Here is a 21,644-nt window from a genome sequence, read left to right as displayed (position 1 = left end):
TACTAGCTGTTATTTTCGATATGAAGGCTACTTCAGAGTTGTCGCGATCGATGGAAATTTTGACAATTTCACATCCCTGATGGCAACAGGCATGTACGTTATCGGCATCGATTCATTGTATCCTGCACCGAAAAGATTTTACTAGCAGCTATCACTGCAGTCTGCTCCCGCTTGTCATTCGTACTTACCGCTATCCTTCCATGTTAAGGAAATTTGACCTTATTTTTACAATCATTTTCACTATTAAGCGTATGAAAGACTATTATAAATATGTATGTTACTATAAAATTGCTGGATATTTTATCTTTCCAACGACATATTAACTGTTATGTTTTGTTCAGTAGTATAGAAGTTATAAGCATTTGAAATCTTTCATTCAAACGTTACATTTCTATTTTCGTTTTCACATAGCCCTACCCAGTATAGTAAACAACGACGTAACCCTTCGTCAAAAACTAGGATTCGAATGAACTCGACAATCAACCCGATATCCGAACACAACACTGAGTACCATCCATCGTAGTCTGAATCAGTTTGATGAGCTTCCTGGGGAAGCTGTTCTCATTCATGATTTTATTTTTCATAGCCACGGTCGATGGTATCATATGCAGCTTTGAAGTTAACGAACAAATAGTGCGTGAAAACTCTGTATTCACGGCCCTTTCGAAGAATATGCCGCAATGTAGATATTTAATCTGTAGACCTTCGACGAAACCGGTTTGCTAAGTTCCAAGGGTGTGCCATGTTAGCGAATTTCTAACGTTTTTCATGAATATGAGTTAAATGTAGGTAGAAGTTTGTTCATTTCATATCGAATAATATTGTGGCTGGCGTACAAAATCTTATGAACTGTTTTCATGCTAAGTGACAGATTCGACGCAGTCCTGATTTTCGATAGTGAGATGGTGAAATTAGATGGAAAGAAAGGCAATTTTACAATGGATCGTTGACTCTTCACTGACAACTTCGGTTTTATGACTTTCGGTTGGTTGCAGCACAGTTTTCTGGATCCCTTCAAATATTTTCTTACTACTTTATCCGATTTATTGATCCCAAATCCTTATAGGAAGAAATCATTTTCTTTTATTTCTCAATCAAAACAAATTTCTCTGTGCATTTTTACGCTATCTGAACGAGTAAATTTTCAAAAACTGTTAGAACCGTTGGACCTTGCAACACCCAATATGGTTATAGTAACTTGTTAACTTGTTTTCAACACGTGTTTTCGATAGACGCAATAAGCACACAATCCCAGTAGCCTATGTAAAACGTATGTGGCACTAATACTAACAGAGCTACAATGGTTATGTATGTTTAATTCTCTGTAAACATCGTTGGGTGTCTGTGTGAAATTTTTTTCCTGCAGTTTTAGTTTTATGACCGTTACCGTAGTTGCCGAATCAAAAAGCAAATGATACTTTTATGACATAAATTCAACATACCCAAGCAACAATGCAAGTTTTATTGTACTCTTATGGCGGTCTTCATGACTAATTTTGGTCTTAAATGCCATCATATGAGTGTAATAAAACCCAAAATGTTACTTGGGTAGTTTATTGAATATCTACTAAACCAGAACAACCCTTTAAAATTATTGTGGGAAATGACGAAAATTATTCAAGCATGTTAATTCTTTTTTTCTGAATGGACCCTATCACTGCGATCACTATTTTGTTCTATTGTGATTTTGATGTAAATGCCTATAAAGCTTGATCGTTCTGAAACATTTCATTAAATGCAATCTCTTTTAAAATACCGTCATCCGGGGCGAGATTGTGCCAAAAAAGCATATATTTTTGGTCTTTAGCTCAGTATACACACAATTTAGGAACTAAGTTGATTTCAAACCTGTATATATATCCTAAATTGTTCAATTAACAACTACCGTAGAGATGGTTTAGTTACAATAAAACCTAATTTTACTGGAAGTGCATGAACTTTGGCACAATCTCACCCCTTCTAGGGGGTGACATTGTGCCAAAAACATAAAGTTAGGCTAAAAACCTACACAGTGAACATTAGCATGTTTATAAACAATACTCATAAATATAAGTATAAAGTACTTCACATGGAGCCATCCTAGCCATCCTGAACTAAGTGGACTATTAGGGGCAGGGGGTCGACCAAAAACAACGCATCATACAAAAAGTATTAACGAAAATAACCCGGAGAGGTCTGAAATAACTAAAAATGAGTTCGTAGTCAATGGACAGCCTTTATATAGCCAATAGCGTTTCTAGGGTTAACAAGGGGGAGATATATGAAGAGGTGTATCCTAAGGGGGCATACCTATTTCAAAAGTAACCATTACTTCGTTCGAGAACCCGCGGCCGCAAAACATGTGGCCTATCCCACCTCCTCCCCCTCCTCAAAACTAGCAGTTTATACACGGTATAATATATTCGTCCTATATTAGAGTGTTTATTCAAAGTATCTGAAATTTCCAGAGAAAAAGTAAAAATTAGTTTAAATTAGTTAGCAGACCTATGATGCTGTTTGCTCCAAAATGGATGATGCAATCTAATCTGTCAAAATATTGTGCTCAATAGTAAAGAATGTGAGTGGACTGGTGTATTCTGACGTATTTTTGTTGTGTATGTGAAATCCACAAATTGGATCGATCATTATGGCTTGGCACAATCTCACCTCCGTGAAGCTTGAAAAGTACAAAGTTTCGAAAAATATTATTTTCGTAATCAAAACTTATCCAACGCATAATAACCTTTCCATACATTGTAAATGATCAGTTTATATACCTTCAAGATAGCAAGTTGATGCGATTTCTTGTTTGGGTTAGTTTATGCGGGCCATTTATTACAAGCGTTTTTTCCGCGTATTTTTGATCGCGAACTTTGAAACCCTGTTTAGGCTAAATAATTTGCTAATATTATCCGTGTTCCATTCTAAGTTATGAATAAATATGTTATTTTCATCATCATTTTGAATTTATGTCACCTGTTTCTATAGACATAATAAATTTTCACAAATAAACATTTTTGGTTTTTGGCACAATCTCACCCCGGATGGCGGTACCAAATATACCAATGCTTAGGAAATGCTGATTTTGAAAACTTCACTGTAAATAACAATAAGTAACAAATGAACAACAAAGACGTTGATGGGTAAAAATCTCCCCGCAATATTCACCTCAATTTTTTTAGAACATGATTGAATACGATTTTTATTATCATTGAATTTGTTCCTAATTTTCCCAAAAAGTTTTCTTCAGTAACTAAAATATGCTTCTGTCACGTCAGCGTAAGATTAAGCTGGTTTCTGTATTCCAAGGTTAGTTGATCTCGACATAAAGTCCAGTTTCTGTGCTTAAATCATTACAATGCTTAGGATAACAAAAAGTTTCCTCCGGAGTACCCATTTGTTGCCATATCAATAATTCCCTATTATCGTTTTTTTTCTCTACCCTCTCTGCCTTTAGTGGATCAAGTGGGAACCGGTTTCTCGAAGGACGTATGCCGCTCGATGGTTGCCATGCTGGACGTGGATCAGTCCGGCAAGCTCGGGTTCGAAGAGTTCCAAACGCTGCTGACGGACATCGCCAACTGGAAGGCGGTATTCAAACTGTACGACGGCGACCGGACCGGGCGGCTAAGTTCGTTCGAGCTGCGGCAAGCGCTCAATTCGGCCGGCTACCATCTGAACAATCGAATCCTCAACGGGCTGGTGCATCGGTACGGTTCCCGGGATGGCTCGATAGCGTTCGACGATTTCATTATGTGTGCCGTTAAGATTAAAACCATGATCGGTAAGTTTTTCCAGGAGTCGTGTATTGAAGAACGCTGAAATCATTTTTGTGTGTGTTTTTCTTTGCTGATCCGATAGAAATCTTCAAAGAACGAGATACCGAGGGAACCAACATGGCCACCTTCAGTATGGACGAATGGGTCGAGAAAACGTTATACTCGTAATGTGCCGATCGCCTCTGGCTCTGAAATGTACCGTCAACAATCTTCCAACTTATGACTATTTACCTACTGTAAATGATTGTTGAAAATTTAGTTGTTAACCGACAAAACAAAATTTGCAAAAACAAACAGAACGCATTTCCCTCCGCCCATCAGCAAGATAAAATAATATGAACAACCCGTCTAGTTCTATCCATGTTATTTTGTATTAATTATTTTTTTCTGTTTTTACCACTTATCAGTAAGCATCGGTGTATTTTAAATGTTATTTAATCTCTGCTAGTGTAAATAAGTTTTGCACCGCACCACTGTCGCGAATTGCAATTTTGAACATGTATGAAACGATTATAAATTATTATTCACTTTTATGAAGGAACGCGTGTTCGAAATCGTTGAAGTGCTTTTAAAGAAAAATCCGTCAATCGGAAACAGATAAACTAAATACAAACTCGAAACTATTTACGATTACTCTAAATTATATTTTTTGATCGACAGCTAATAAATCTGTGTTCGTGTCGAAAATATGTTAACCTACAAGTGAGAAGATATCACGTACCTTCTTTTTACTTAACAATAACTCGTATTTCACCATTTTTAACAATGTTTTATTATCTTTTGTAATTTTATTTTTTTACTAAAACCATTACAGATTCTTACTACAATATTATTATAAACGAAATAATAGAAATGAAAACAATAATTGGAAAAGACAGTTTGTCTTTTACGCTTAGCGTTTTTGTTTTCATCGTAAACCGCACTTGATTTCGATGATCAACGATGCAGTAACAACAGTCTGTAAGTGAACACAAAAAAGATTAAGTTGCATTACGTATGGCAACACTTACACTCACCTTTTTGTATATTTTTGAATTTTTGCCAATTCTGAAGGATTAATTCATCATCTGTCGCTAATGTTTTTCTATCCTTCATTGCTACACCGTCGGATCCTAGTGACGATCTATTTTCCTATAAATATATTTTCGACTGAGTATGAAACTTTTTGTTACCGATAGTCTTATTAACTAACTTAAATCTTATCAGTAAAACTCCTTCATTCCTGTAACTAGAGCAAACTTAAGCATTATGTGATTACTTTCCGAAGGAAATAGCATTTATATAGCACTGCGCGGACTAATTTACGACAGGCAGAATCGATATAGAGAACAAGAAAGGTATCGATAACAGGGTTATGGTTGACGAGGAAAAATTGACCAAATGTCAGTAAACGTTTTTGATTGTTTGAACCGTTATTGTTATTATTCACCGAAGGCAGAAATTTAAGTCGTTCTCTAGACACACAGACTTTGTTTTATAAGCGTTATTTAAAAAATAATATCAATGCAAATTGGTCAATTCACAATACTTAATTACATATTTTTTCACCGTTACTCATAATTTCTACAAAACTTTTTTTTTGAGTTTGTGATAAATTTGTTTACTATGTTTTCGCCACCACCCTGCTGGGTAATTACAATATTTGCTTCACAATGACCGCAGCAAATTTTCCTATCGCACCGAGTCCAGCAAAATTTGTAAATATTGCAATTTATCGTATTAACCGGCAAGCGAAACCACCGCAAAATTGCACAACGCTTGCAATGCAACTGATTTATGGTAGAAAAAAAATTCAAAAAATATCCAGATAAATCGAATATTGAAAATATTTATTAGTGACAATAATATTTTGTCAACTTTTTCGCACCATTTTGTAAGCCTATAAGTTTTATTTCACACTAGCTGACCCGACAAACTTCGTATTGCCACAAATTAACCTGTGTTGTACATAAATCATGAATCTCGGATGATCTTTGTCACAATCTCGAGTTTTGCAAGCCCCCCAGTGGGCGGCGCTTCCGACGGCGGGTCACCGGCAACACTCGCGACCGTCTCGTCCTGAATGATCTAGTGTTACTATAGATAGTTTTTGTGGTCTTGTATTGACTAATGTTTTATGGAAGAGTCTCGAATTTCTCGAGTTCGATTAGTTTTTGAGTTTCGCAAAAATTTCTGTTTTATTTGTATGAGAGTCCATATCCCCCTACCACAGGGGTGAGAGGTCTCTAACTATCGTAAAATAAATTCAAGACTCCAAAATCTCCCACATGCCAAATTTGGTTCCATTTGATTGATTAGTTCTCGAGATAAGATGAAATTTGCATTTCATTTGTATGGAAGCCCACCCTCTTAAAGGGGAGATGGGCCATAACTCGCTTTCTAAAGAAGAGAGGGGTCTCAATTCACCATAGAAAAAAAATCTTGCCTCCAAAACCACTTACATGTCAAATTTGGTTCCATTTGCTTGATTAGTTCTCGAGTTATGAGGAAATTTGTTTTTCATTTGTATAGGAGCCCCCCCCCTCTTAAAGTGGGGAGGGGTCCTAATTCACCATAGAAAATGTTCTTGTCTACAAAAACACCCACTTGCTAAATTTGGTTGCATTTGCTTGATTAGTTCTAGAGTTATGAGGAAATTTGTATTTCATTTGTATAGGAGCCCCCCCTCCTAAAGTGGGGAGGAGATCCAATTCATCATAGAAAAAAATTTTGTCTCCAAAAACACCCACGTGCCAAATTTGGTTCCATTTGTTTGATTAGTTCTCGAGTTATGGGGAAATTTGTATTTCGTTTGTATAGGAGCCCCCCCTCTTAAAGTGGGAAGGGGTTCTAATTCACCATAGAAAATATTCTTGCCCTCGAAAACTTTCACATGCCAAATTTGGTTTCATTTGCTTGATTAATTCTCGAGTTATGAGGAAATTTGTATTTCATTTGTATGGGAGCCCCCCTTCCTAAAGTGGGGAGGGGTCCCAATTCATCATATAAAAAAATGTTGTCTCTAATAACACCCACATGTAAAATTTGGTTCCATTTGCTTGATTAGTTCTCGAGTTATGAGGAAATTTGAATTTCATTTGTATGAGATCCCCCCCTCCTAAAGTTGGGAGGGGTCCTAATTCACCATAGAAAATATTTTTGCATCCAGAAACCTCCACATGCCAAATTTGGTTCTATTTGCTTGATTAGTTCTCGAGTTATGACGAAAATTTGAATTTCATTTGTATAGGAGCCCCCCTCTTAAAGTGGGGAGGGGTTCTAATTCACCATAGAAAATATTCATGCCCTCGAAAACTTTCACATGCCAAATTTGGTTCCATTTGCTTGATTAATTCTCGAGTTATGAGGAAATTTGCATTTCATTTGTATAGGAGTAAAGTGGGGAGGGGTCCCAATTCATCATAGAAAAAAATTTTGTCTCCAAAAACACCCACGTGCCAAAATTTGTTCCATTTGCTTGATTAGTTCTCGAGTTATGAGGAAATTTGTATTTCGTTTGTATAGGAGCCCCCCCTCTTAAAGCTGGAAGGGGCCCTAATTCACCAATGAAAATATTCTTGCCCTCGAAAACTTTCACATGCCAAATTTTGTTCCATTTGCTTGATTAGTTCTTCAGTTATGAGGAAATTTGTATTTCATGTGTATAGGATCCCCCCCCTCCTAAACGGGGAGGGGTCCCAATTCATCATAGAAAAAATTTTTGTCTCCAAAAACACCCACATGCCAAATTTGGTTCCATTTGCTTAATTACTTCTCGAGTTATGAGGAAAATTGTGTTTCTTTGGTACAGGAGCCCCCCCTCTTAAAGTGGGGAGGGGTCCTAATTTACTATAGAAAATATTCTTGCCCTCGAAAACCTTCACATGCCAAATTTGGTTCCATTTGCTTGATTAGTTCTCGAGTTATGAGGAAATTTGTATGGAAGCCCCCCCTTTTAAGGAGGAGAGGAGTTATAATTCCCATTATAAATAGGGGAGGGGTCTCAATTTACCATAGAATAAATTCTTGTCACCGAAAACACCCACATGCCAAATTTTGTTCTATTTGCTTGATTAGTTGTCGAGTTATGCAGAAATTTGTGTTTCATTTGTATGGGAGCCCCCTCTTAGTGGGGGGAGGGGTTTCTAACCATCACTAAAACCTTTCCTGGCCCCAAAAAACCTCTACATGCATATTTTCATGCCGATTGGTTTAGTAGTTTTCGATTCTATAAGGAACATACGGACAGACAGACAGACAGACAGAAATCCTTCTTTATAGGTATAGATAGTTCAATCGATTTTAAAGTTATATCCATGAATTGAATGAATCAATTTTATTAAAACGAATCGAAGTCACACTAAACCAAAAAGTAAATAAATATTCATGATCTGTTTCGGTGCTTTTCCTCTGGTAATCGATAGACGGTACGCGCGAGTTTCCAAAAAGTTGAAAATTTTGCGCAACTTTTCTGCGGCTTACAACAGAATACTAATAAGACATTTGGTTTGACGATTGCAGAGATATCCACAGCGACCGAGTGTGTTCCTTTCCTGGGTCATTCATTGAACAACCTCACCATCGACGAAGTGATGGTTACATCGGCCGCCGCGAAGTTGAAACTTTCTCGGGCCGTTGGACCGGACGGTATACCACCTGTGTTCCTGAAAAAATGCATCCACGCTATCGCTGCTCCAATGAGTCATCTTTTCAGCTTATCCGTTAACTCAGGTGTCTTTCCCTCAGCATGGAAATCGGCCTACATGTTCCCTGTGCATAAAAAGGGAAATAGGAAAAACGTAGATAACTATCGAGGAATCTCTGCTCTAAACTCAATTTCGAAACTGTTTGAGCTCGCCCTGTTTGAACCAGTATTTGCATTTTTCAAACCGTACATCTCTGATAACCAACATGGATTTATGCCCAAGCGCTCCACGACTACCAATCTCTTGACTCTCACATCCTACGTGATAAATAGTTTCGATGCTCGGTCGCAAACAGATGTCATTTACACTGATCTTTCCGCTGCTTTCGACAAATTGAACCACCAAATCGCTATTGCTAAATTGGATAAGCTTGGCATAGGTGGTCCGTTGCTGCGTTGGTTCCGTTCATACTTATCCGATCGCCACTTAAAGGTGAACATTGAGGGCAGTCTCTCTGGATCGTTCACTGCTCATTCTGGAATACCACAAGGCAGCCATCTTGGTCCTTTAATATTCCTAATCTACTTTAATGACGTCAACTACCTGGTTAAAGGTCCGCGACTCTTGTTTGCTGACGACCTCAAGTTATACTCAAAAGTTGAAAATCTATCCGACGCCGCTGTCCTTCAGGAGGAACTATCGACCTTTGATAAATGGTGTGTCGACAACCGAATGCTGCTTAACCCCAACAAGTGTGAAGTCATCATATTTTCCAGAAAGCTGAGCCCGTTCGCTTTTGACTACAAGCTGTCAAATACGCCATTACGTCGTGAAAACTGCGTCAAGGATCTGGGGATACTGCTCGACTCTAAACTTACATTCAAACAGCACATCGCGTACATCGTGGACAAAGCCTGCAGAAACCTCGGATTCATTATGCGCATCGGCAAGAACTTCAACGATGTTTACTGCTTGAAAGCTCTTTATTGTGCATTAGTCCGCTCCAACCTTGAATACTGTGCTCCAGTTTGGAGCCCATACTATCAAAATGGAGTTAGCCGAATCGAGTCAGTGCAGCGGAGATTCATTCGTTTTGCTCTTCGGAAACTTCCGTGGAATAACCCTTTCCAGCTGCCAAGCTACGAACAACGCTGTAAGCTCATCGACCTGGACCCCCTTCATGTTCGTCGCGATGTAAATAGAGCAACAATTGTTTCCGATTTATTGACCTCACGGGTGGATTGCCCGTATATATTGCAAAACCTTGATATTCACGTCCGGAGTCGTACATTACGCAATAGCCACTTTTTACACGTGCCGAATCGACGGACTAACTACAGCAGCTTCAGCACGATTACCGGTCTCCAACGCCATTTTAACCGCTTTTACACCAGCTTCGAATTTGACGTCAGCCGTAACGTGCTGAAAAATCGCTTTTTTTCAATAGCGCGTAGTTTTTAGGTTAAATTATCATTTGGGCCACAAGGCCTGTTGATGTACAAATAAATAAACAAACAAAGACATTCACAAGCTGCAAACGTTTTGGAAGTGGCAGAAAATGTCGCCCGTGACCAGCAAACTTATTTCCGTCATTTATTGGTCGTCCGCAATGGCGAAAAATTCAAGTTTTCGTTCGTTGCCTGTGTTATTATGGTATTAACGGCGCAAGAAAATATAACAAACTCTTCAATCGTCGTGTGGCCCTTAAAAGGACCGATTGTATGATTATCATAACTCCAGCTTGCTCTAACGCACTTAACGTAATTCCCTGTTCGGTAAACTGGAGTACCGATAACCGCAAACCAGGCACGGCTTGTTGCAACGGACCAACCGGAAAGCCTCAGCAGCTATGCGATCGACGAAGCAGTTCGTGTTTGGTCATGATTCACGATGAAATACCTTTCCAGATGACCAGCCGCAAGTGACGTGGGATTATTCTGGTTGTTTTGTTGTCGCGAACAGCATATTTCCTGGTAATTCCAGAACTTCAGCAGCCAGATATTCCGTCACGGCAGCGAGACGAGTGCTCCAGCTCCAACACGCTCAACTCAGCATACTTTCCTTTCCTCAGCAGCCGATGGACACGACCGACCGGGAACTGCAGACGTGCACGACTCGAGCGTGACTTTCGTTTGCCCTTGATGCTTCCTCCTTTGTCGCGTCCAGACATGCCAATGAGGTGTTGGCAGTAGCTCAGTTAGCGATTAAATAATGCTGTTCGCCGACTTACGTCGAGTTATATACCAGAGCAAGCGACAAAAAACGGTCCCGCCTTTTTTCCATGGAACATCATTCCATCATTTACGTTGAACAAACTGGAGCATTTCAACTTCACTCTGAACAAATGAGCAAAGTGAGGCGTTCACCTTTTGCTCCCAAAGAAAACTTACGCTACATATTACTGTAGCATTGGTGATGGATGGATTTGTGTTACTAAATAAAACCGAGTGAAAGCCCTAAGTTCCAAGTTTCCTAAGTTTCATCAATTACCAACAACCGTTCTTTTAAGAATGAAGAAATTCTTATATGAAGACGCAAAAGATGTCACTAAAACTGCTAATATGTACTAATACTGCTTATATGACGATATAAAAGACCTATCTAAAAATCTATCGAGAAACCACTAGGCTATTACCATTCAAAACCTGACCACTTTTCGAGAGGTTTTCTGGAATGACACCCTATCCCAAACCTTGCCGTAAGACGTAGTCCTACGTCAAAAATTATCTATGAGTGACTTTAAAAAAAAATTCTGACTTCATAAAAAATACTGAAAAAAATAAAAATTATTTTCTATCACTAAGAAAAGGTATTTTAAAAACTAAAAATCGGTTTTCCAAAAAAGACCATCTCAGGAGCCAATGATTTTTTTTCTGAAGATAGATAATTATATGGCCTACAAGTCTTCCATACATTGCAAAATGATCACATTCAAAAAAGGAACGGTATAAAGACACGAGTGTACTTGAAACTGAGTATCGGACAGTTACTGCAATTTCCGGTACGAATAAATCTAGTTCTAGAGCTTCCGGGGATGTTATTTCAAATATCTAAACAAACACCATTGGACGAGGTCTTCAGATGCGTAAGTGTTTCAGAGTTTTTTCCCTAGTTACAGATTTTAGTTACAATTCAAATAGATACCTGCAGTCAGCTTAGATAATACACTTCTGCAAGTCTTAGATTATCCTTTAAGCAACACAAGACCTGTAGCCTATTTTGCTTGAAGCACATTTGAAAATACATTTTATTTATTATGTTTGAAAACGATATTATACAACTAATCGTAACACAAATCAACAGCACAGCCGACAATGGGAGCCAATACTGAAACAGAAATTAAAGCTTTTTTTACAGATTTCCATTCTAATGAGACACAAGACACTGCCAAACATTGATCTGTACTAGCCAAGAAACTGTACTAGTTTTATCGTACAGGTGAGATTGCATTCGTTATGCCATGCAAGAGTTGTAAGAAAATTTTGAAAAATCTATATTTTAATATCAACCGTGCAATGCCTCCAAGGGATTCCGATAAATTTGACAAGTTGTACAAGGTTCGTCCACTTCTTAATTTGTCAAAAACTGCATGCCAATGGGCAGCAAAGCCCACATCATCACAATCGGTTGATGAATCAATGATTCTCTTTGGAAGGGTGCTCAACACTAAAACAATGTCTTCCATTCAAATCTATTGAAATGAGAAGTTCTGAGTCTCTTAGCATAAGTTTCAAAACGTTCACAAATACTTCGTGCACAAAAATATTCACTAAAAAGTATTTCGTTACCAAAATTATACACTACACAAATATTTCGTAGAATCGCGGTCGAAACTCTCAACTCCACGTTAACTCCAATAACAAACCCTTGAAAGTGGAAGCATATGTATCGTTAACGCAAAACAAGCGTACCTACGTTTGTCTGCACCTGTACTGACAAGATGATGTCTGTGCTAGTAAAACTACAGAGACTGTAGTTTTACTAGCACAGAGGCGCCGAGACACTCAAAATCCGCTAAATTTTGAAACAAAACGGAGAGTTACTTTTATTTATGATGGTACTCTCCGATTTGTTTCAAAATTTAGCGGATTTTGAGTGTCTCGACGCCTCTGTAAACTACAGTCTCTGTAAGTAAAACACCTCGTTCGAAACTATTAGCAAATGTAGCGAAAATGATAAAAATTAGTTATAGTTTAACATAAGGCAGCTTTTTCAATAGCGCATTTTTTTTATTAAAGTCGACGAGTAAAAATGTCCAGTCGATTGGTTCTAAACGATCAGGAAATCGCTGAATTTTTCGCGCTCATAATTTAACAACTTTTCGTGACGCACGCATTTGTAGATCCGCTTAGAAAAAGGAAAAAATTAAACTAACAACGCTCCTTTCTGATGCTATTTTACTTTTAAACAAACAAAAGGTTTGTTTTGTTGTTCAAATCGATCTTCTTGAAAATGTGCTCAAACACCCCTTGTGAGTAACACATTCATGCAGTTCAAAGCATGCAATTTTTATCGCAAAGGGTGAATAATATAGTTCTAAACAGTAGAGATTCCTATTGCGTTGTGGCGCAATCGATTTGCACTATTTAACACCTGCTTCCTATAAGCTATGGTTGACTGAAGTTTTGTATATCTTTGCATACGAGTAGATTAGCTGCGTGCATAATGTTCGCCAAGATCTAATTAGAAAAAACTAATTAATAGTCAACACATTGTAGATCGGGAGCTCACGTTTATTTAACAACCGAAAATGACCTTGATCACCGAAGTTGTTGCCGTTTCATCTTTTCTCTGCAGCTTCAAATGTCAGTTTCGAATAGTGCGAATCAGTTATCTGTCCCATGCTGCCGGGTGGAAGATGCTAAATATTTAACATATTGTCGCACCCGGTCTAGAAAAAGAAAATATATGTGTCCTTTGTTTGTCGGTTGAGCTAGTAAAAATGCAAATAAAACCCGTCCTACACTTTGCCGGGGCGGTGTTTTCCCAGTGGTACTTATACGGTTGATTTATTTTCACGTTTTGACTGGCGTCTAAACAGTGTTTCACTTGTCAGTGTTTTCCCTTGCGTTGATATACTAATATATTTAATTTCATTTTTATAGTTTAGGACAGAAGTTGACTATTTTGTTTGAACTTTGAAGTTTAAAAGGACTATTTGACTGCCATAGGTCTTGCGACGAGGATAGCCATAGGACACATACGAGAATTTTATGTTTTTCGAATGGCTCAATCTCAAACTGACTTCCAAAGTTTGCTTTTTACATGGAAAAATTATTCGATTACAATTCGACCAAAAAATCAATATCACGGATCCGTAAACACAAAGGAGGAAAAATCATACCAAGATCATTAAGCGAACGTTCTCTGCAGCTTGTTAACTACCATTAAAGACTATTCATTTTATAAAGTGGACACCTATTATTAGTAGGAAACTGTTTATTTTCGAAGTAATTCATAAATTTGCGTTGCATATGTACAAAATTGCAAAATTTAATGCACTCTTTCCTATAGTCCTGGCAGTTAATTATGCCCGTTGTGAAATACGACGAACTTTTCAATCCCCACGAGCATATTACTTGCCATACCAAAACCTTCTTTTCAAACTTTTCTGTTCTGCTTCTGAATTTTTCTGATATATCGTAACTCATCAGGAACGCTTGTCCTTTGTACAGTGTTAAAACATTGGGGACCCAGAAGTGTACTTGTGTCCAATTTGATGTACGTTTCATCATCCAGCAAAACACATCGATCGGACTTTTCCAGGAGAAAATATACCGTAGATCCGTGACCTTTTCTTCGAGGAAATTTGCTGTGCAGTGTGTCCTGTTATGTGCTCGTTGTCTCTTGTAGGTTCTGATGTTATGGCGTTTCTTGATATTTTGCACAGTTTTGATGCTTTTGCTCAATTACTGAATCCACACTGAAATAGTTTTCATAATTTTTCGTTAAGAATTAACCATGAACCATTGAAAAACAATTGGTTTTTAATCCAATAAATACAAAACGGTATGCGTGGTGAATGACCAACTGGTTAAAATCGCATTAAAATAAACATTAAATAATCAGAGAGCTTTTGTACAAGACACGCCCGCATATGTAGGTGACGCAGGACTACGTAAATCTCTTTGTAGTGATGGCAGCACGTATACTTGCATGTATCATTCGATTCGTCATGCATATACATGCTATATGCATGTATTGTATGTAACATTTATCAAAGTAGTAACATTGTAAACGTTCAATCCTCAATAGATTTCAGAGTTATTTCTATGTGCATATGGAAACAATTTAACAAAATCAAGAACACAAATTGCTTTGCTGCTACGTTACAGAAATTAAAGATTGTTTTTATTACCAATGGTTCCTCCACGTTGAATGGATTTTACCAATTCAATCCTATTTAAGCACATTTTTTCACCACACTTCCAATGCAACGGCAAACATGCGTATCGATACAGAATCATATTGTAACCGAACATTACAGCTGTACCGCACTTTTTCAACAGATATTAAATCCGCCGATAATCACCGTTTAATCGTCTCGCCGTAAAGCATTTGCAATCTGTTGGGGCAATGGACTTTAGTCATTTTTTCTGGCACACTTCCCTGACACAGACATCAAATTGTATTAACTTTAATCGCGTTCGTGAGAAATTTGTCGGCACGAAGGGGTTTTATCACTCTTTCTGGCGTACTTCCCAAGCAAGGACATCAAAATGGTCTAGGTTTAATCGTGATGTTAAGAAATCTTGTTAAGACTAGGAACCTTTTCATTTGATTTGAGTTACTTCCCAAGCACAGATATCAAATTGATATAGGTTTAGATCATCGTAAAGAATCTTCCAAGCAATCACGAAGCGAGGATTTCCAGTTGGACAATGCTTCTTTATTTTCAATTTTTCAATAGTACGTACTTTGAAATCAATAGGATTCATTATTGGTGTGGATGCGTAGAAGATTTTCCGATCGATTTGTGCAAAAATATTGAATATTGCTCGAAAAACCGCTAAAGCTATCAGCGCTCAAAATCTTTCATTTTTCGTGACGCTCGCATTTTTCGATTTTCTGGAAAGATCCCCTATACCAGCTACCTTCCTGAAAGACGTAGTCCTACGTCAAAAAATACAAAAGAATTGGTAGAAAATTTACTGTGTAACAATGATTTTGTGTTCGTCCTTTAAATGGCTATTGACTTGTATTTAAATTGCATAGGTAATGCTTTTTGGTTACCTGGTTTAGCTTACCTTTATACTGATTGAATGTCGGAATCACTGCATGTGACGTCGCAAATATGCCAAACGATGTGATGTTTAATTTATACCACATTTAATCACATGGATGACTGAAAACGATTATGTGGCTTTTGCCAGCTGCATTTAAAATAAATTGTTAAATAAATTGTACGTATATGGTCTCCAAATTAGTAGGAAAATGAACTCCCGCGGTAATAAGATGTTGTATATGTATATACCTCCGCACATGTTCGAATATACATACTAAATTGTCGACTAGCACAAGCATCTTCGCCAAGAAGATTGTCTCAACAGGTTATTAGAATACGCATGCTAATTAGTCAATGGTATAAAATATTGATTCAAACAATATTTATTCAATTAATTGACGCACTTCCTAAGATGTTTAGGTCAGATTCAGCACTGACGAACTGACATGACACATAGAAGAAAATTCTTCAAAAACCATCGTCCTACAGAGGACACGTTTTGCTTGCACACTAGCGCTCTCTGTTATGCATGTTGCGGAGTAGCTTGCATTGGCAGGGTTTTGTACTGTAGGTTTTTAACATTTGCAGGTTTTTTACATTTGTATGGTTTTATACTGGAAACTCGAAGCAACACTCGGGCGCCGCGGTGTGGCCATGTTGAGAAACATGCTTTTTTGAAAAATAAGTGGTTTTTGAATGGACGATGGAATTAACGCGAGTGTCTCGTCTGTCTGTCTGTCTGTGGATTCAGAATTGCCCTTTCTTTGGTAACATGGCGTCCAATCAATGACTAATATTATTCAGCATAAAAAACTAATTTCTTGTTGCGATGCTCTTTAAAAGTTATGAAAATCGGTACTCGCGAATCCGAAAATCTCCAAACTAAAAAAGCAATGTACTTAGTAACTTTCAATTAATTTTGCCAGGATCGCATTTTTTCATCAAATTTCTTAATAGACTGATGCACTGTGTTCAAAATACCGTTATTAAAAAATAAAATTGGTTTGTATTGCCATCCTACACGCCTCTGAGCCAAATTAAAAAAAAATGTTCAACGAAATTTTGAGTTACACCCTCTTGAAGTTTTAAAGAGCAGATTGCTCAAATAAAGTAAATAAAAATCTTCAATGACACTTCCAAAATGAACGTAAGTCACAGCCGGTATTGATGTTTTATGCAACATATGCCCATTGGCGACCATTTTAGGAGTTTTGCGCTGTATTGAGACTGACCGCAAATGTTCCGGATTAAGTTATCACTGTGGGAAATGACCAGTATCGAACATGAACAAAAACTTATCATACGACACCTCAAAAAACGCCAGAATTTAAAAACTAGATCCATCGAAGTCAGATCAACTACCTAGCACCACGTTGGTTATATCTGGACAAGTTCAGGGAACTCCCAGATAAGTGACCAGTTTCATCCATGAACAGAAACTTATCGTGCGGCACCCTAAATCACACTAGAATTCAATAGCTAGGTCAATGGAAGCCAAAGCTGCTATCTTGGGTCAAGTTTGGTCATATATGGACATGTTTGGGGGACTCTGGGAACCCTGGAGAGTCCTGGAATTCATTGATCTGCTCCAATATAATGCGGAGCATTGTGATATGATCTGCACATGATCGGCCAGCACGGAATCCAGCTTGCTGCCCCCGGAGAGTAGCGTCGATCTTCTCCTGGATCCGGTTGAGGAATACCTTACATAGTACTTTGGGAGTAATACAAAGCAACGTAATGCCATGCCTGTTACCGCATTCAGTTAGGTCTCCTTTCTTAAGGTCCCCATACACGTACGCACATGTTGGCCGAAAATGTTGGTGAATTCATGCTCGTCCAACACGCTCGCCGGTGTGTGAGTGCCACGAACCAAGCTGACAGAAGAAAATGTTCGGCTCGCCGCTCGACCGGAATGAACCTCCAACATTTTGTTCATTTCCAACCCAACATATGCGTACGTGTATGGGGGCCTTTAGAGACTTTGACCAATATGCCCTGCATCCTGTCCACCGGAAAAGTTGCGGTTTCCCATATATTGTTGAAAAGCTGATGCATCATCTTGGCTGACAAAGATGGGTCAGCTTTGAGCATTTCGGCTGAAATACAGTCTATCTCTGGCGCTCTATTGGATTTCATACTCTTGATGGCTGTTACAATTTCAGCGGTGGCGCCTCCGAGTTGACGCAAAAATTCGACGAACTGTAGGCGTCATACGCTGCTGGTTTTGTTGGTCTCTGACATTTAAAACTCGGAAGATTTGGTCAAAATGTTCGGTCCATCGCTTAAGCTGTTCTGTACGGTCAGTCAGTAATTGACGAACTCTGTCCTTTAGCGGCATCTTTGTATTCATCCTGGCACCACTAAGCCGGAATATCGTACAAAAAACCGATACCACCATTGGCGGCGACGGTTTCTCCTTGTTCGTCTAGAGAGTTAGTCCAGGTTTTCATGTCCCGCCTACAAGCACGTTTAACAGCCCTCTCCAGTTCGGCGTATCGTTGACGGGCAGTTGTCTTAGCCGACCTGGTTCGCGCTCGCTCAACGCCGGCTTTCGCCTCTCTCCACTCGTCGATCTTCCTCCAAGTTTCATCCGAAATCCATTCCCCCTCCGCCTGCTACGCGGGTTGCCGAGGGTTTCAAAACTGGTCGTGATGAAGGCGTCCTTGACTTGATGCCGGTCCATTGCTCTTCGACAGTTCCACCAGGTGGCAACTCCAAGGCTCGGGATTCAAGTTGTTCGACAAAGGCCCTTTTCACCTCAGGATTCTCTAATCGGCGGACATAGTAGCGGCCCCCAACTTTCTCCTCCCGTCCGTTGGGCACGTGCGACGAGCAAACGTATTTCAGCGGTAACAAGATCATGATGGTCGGATGCGATATCAGCGCTGCGTTTGTTGCGTACATCAAGAAGGCTCCTTCGTCATTTTCGGCTGATGCAGATGTGGTCGATTTGGTTTTCTGTTCGGCCGTCGCGGGAAATCCACGTGACTTTATGTACTGGTCTATGGGGGAAGAACGATCCACCAATGACCATGTCGTTATTACTACAAAATTCTGTAAAAACAGTGTAACCGCTGCGAGATCGAGAGAAAGTTTTACGGTTAACACGGTGGCTTTTGCGCCACTCCCGAATACAGGAGACCACCGGTCGTGTGTTTGCCCGACTATTAGTTTGAGAACTCTCCAGGGACGACTCGCACGGCTCAACTGCAGACTCAACGGACGGACGAAAACTACTACAAAACCGTATTCACAATACGGCAAACGCAAACAGAAATGCTGCCCGATAACACACCGAACCATATAGCTATAAAACACTATAATTAGCTATCTAATAAACAATTAAATAAATTTACACTTTACACACCTTTTTGATTAACTATAAAGGCACTAGTTCAATTCTTCTGAACAATTAAATTATTAATAATGTGAATCTTTTCACCGATTCAACTTCTTTATTCCAGCCCATCCGTTACTAAAATGTCCGCTTTAAGCTCATTCGCTTGCTTTTAAGCGGCTTGCCTTTCAATTGTTTGCGGATAATCTTTTGAAAATTAAATAAATTAAAAATATGGCCGCTTAAAACTACCGATCTAAATCGCGAGATTTTGTACGTTTAGTACAGGAACATATCTCTGCCGCCTTATACAGTAGCCAGGACTCACAGTAGCCAGAAGCCAGACTACCCTTTGGGTAGTAATCTCATAATCAGCCAAGACATGAACCTTTTATAAATGTTTGCTATAAACCTAAATACTATCAATCTCATATATTATCTTAATTATCCAAAAAAACTTATTTTTTTCGGCACAACGTGTTGTAATGTCTCCCCCGTTTTCGCTAACTTCTCCTAAGCCATGGCATCCCATGATTCGTTCACGGTCCGCGTTGTTTGAGCCAATCTTCGCGTTGAAGTCGCCCGAATGGACTTGGATGTCCCCGTTCGGGATTCTCTCAACCACGCTGTTCAGCTGGCTGTAGAAACTCTCTTTCTCCTGCAGCCCTGCAGGTCGGTAGCATCTGTTGGCGCATAGCACTGGATTGCTGTAAGGTTTCTTCCCTGTGTTCAAAATCTGGAAACGATTATTCTTTCGTTTGTCGGTTCCCACTTCATCAGGGCCGCATGTGGCATTGGGCTCAGTAGGAATACAACTCCTCTTTCTCGAGTAGCATTTTCACCTCGTATGCCAGAGCAAGACTTGCACAGATGATGTCTTGTGTTCGCCAGTACCCGGCCAGCGGACCTCGTTCCACCAGTTGAGTCAGCTTGCCCTGCTGAACAAGGGTCAGTATGTTCCCTGTTCCATGATTCGTTTCCGTGTTTTCATGCTAAAGGTCGTTGTCAATTATCCAGATAGATTTCTTCTTCTTCCATTTTCACTAGCGTTTGGTTTTCCGGTACAGGAGGCTGTTAACCTAAGGTCCTTATCCCGCTGACGGGGTTGCCATCTTAAGACGGGCGGGAGCCACTGTGTCCACTTCCCTGTTAGCGAGGTTGCGTACCCTAGGCCGTTCAGATATGTGATCTACAGACATACTTATTTTCGATCGTTTTATTTCGTCAGTCAACTTGAATCAAATCCAACCAAGCAAAAGAAGCCACAGCTTAAAATTTTGCTCGAACATCGAGAACTACTCGCACGTCGAGTTAGCAAAATCGTTATAAAAGGCCAAGTCAACTGTCACAAACGTCATAAAAGTGTTCGGGGAACGACTGTCGATAGTCGGGAATCCATCAGAGCGTACCAATCGATAATTTCTTTAATCGCTAATTTCAAATTAACTGTCGTAGTTTATATTTGAATTAGTAAATTGTAAAGTGTTTTAACCGTTTAAATAAATTTTTATCTGAATGTCATGAGTAATTTGCGCAGCAAAAGATTACAATACTGGTGCTTAACACTGTAGCTGGCTTTCCTGCAGTAACGCAGTAGTTCCGTGCTGTTTTGGCCAGATTGGGCATGCTACCATTACGGATCAAAGACCATGGAGTGGTGCGCTGCCAACTACGTGCCAGCTAGTACCCAAGGACAAGAACCCTCCATATACACCAAACCATCGCCCAATCAAATGTATTGGGTCCAGGGTCATCATCGTCGACCTGAAGAAAAACAGTTGGATGTGAGAAGCAGTCAAGATAGCGTTCTGAGGCGAACAAAGTGGACGAGATTGATGGTTGTGCAAAATCTGATGGCAGGAGTTAAACAATAAGCATGGTAATTCGGATTCGTTCAACCGAAAACATGACTGAACATTTTTTCAGTATTTTATACTAATCGGACTTTATAATTTTTTTAAATGAAAAATTTAATCAATTTATACGTATTCTGTCTGACCAAATTTTGATCGTAACATCCTTTATCTAAACAGATGAACAGATATTTTTGAAAAGAGGAATTGGAATTATATCTCAATCAACATTGGAAAAAGCCAATACACGAAATGCAAACAAACCGAGTGAAAATTATGTTTTGCGGTACTAACATAAGAAAATGATTGGACTGATGAATATTTCAATAAGAAATATTCAAAATTAATTTATGTATTTAACCTAGCAATATTTCATTTCAAGATCTATAGAATCGATTGAGATCGAGATTTGCGAAAAAATTATGACAAACAGGCTGTTAAAAAAACAATTTTCGATAGAGCTGTTTGTTTTGCTTTTATCGCTGATTGCACTTATCAGTTAACGATAATCAATTTTCTCTGTAATCGAAGTTGCTGATTAAAATAGATTCGCGATTTATTGTTCTTATTACATGATTCACCAAGTAATCTAGGATTAACTTGTATTGGTTTACAAAGCCGAACAATTACCGCCAATGAGTTTGATGGATTGGACGGCCTTCTTGTGGGAATACCATATGTGTGCGCCTTTACGTGCGTATCAAACACGAACGAATCATCGTCCGTCCCAGCCTAAGCCGAACCCCCGAGCCAAGCGCTTTGTGACGTATTTACTATTACCCACCAGACTTGGAGTTTCCTACCGAGCGAGCGGCATGGATCGATCGAGCACGTCGCCAATGT

At 39.1% G+C, this 21,644-nt stretch overlaps 1 protein-coding gene across 5 annotated transcripts in view; it reads left to right on the top strand.

The window, feature by feature from the left end:
* The window catches only part of LOC128734337 (calpain-A-like), a 49,732-nt gene extending 45,300 nt beyond the window's left edge, over window positions 1-4,432 (top strand). For all 5 annotated transcript variants that reach the window (XM_053828479.1, XM_053828478.1, XM_053828480.1 and 2 more), the window contains 2 exons: window positions 3,437-3,763; window positions 3,841-4,432. In XM_053828479.1, the coding sequence (XP_053684454.1) occupies window positions 3,437-3,763; window positions 3,841-3,926 (413 nt within the window). In that variant the 3' untranslated portion in view covers window positions 3,927-4,432. The remainder of the gene's footprint in view (window positions 1-3,436; window positions 3,764-3,840) is intronic.
* Window positions 4,433-21,644: the final 17,212 nt, after the last annotated feature.

This window comes from Sabethes cyaneus, chromosome 2 (genome assembly GCF_943734655.1).
Source record: "Sabethes cyaneus chromosome 2, idSabCyanKW18_F2, whole genome shotgun sequence".
NCBI classification, from domain to species: domain Eukaryota; kingdom Metazoa; phylum Arthropoda; class Insecta; order Diptera; family Culicidae; genus Sabethes; species Sabethes cyaneus.
The sequence above is the reverse complement of the archived record's forward strand: the minus strand, read 5'-3'. Positions and strand labels throughout refer to the sequence as shown.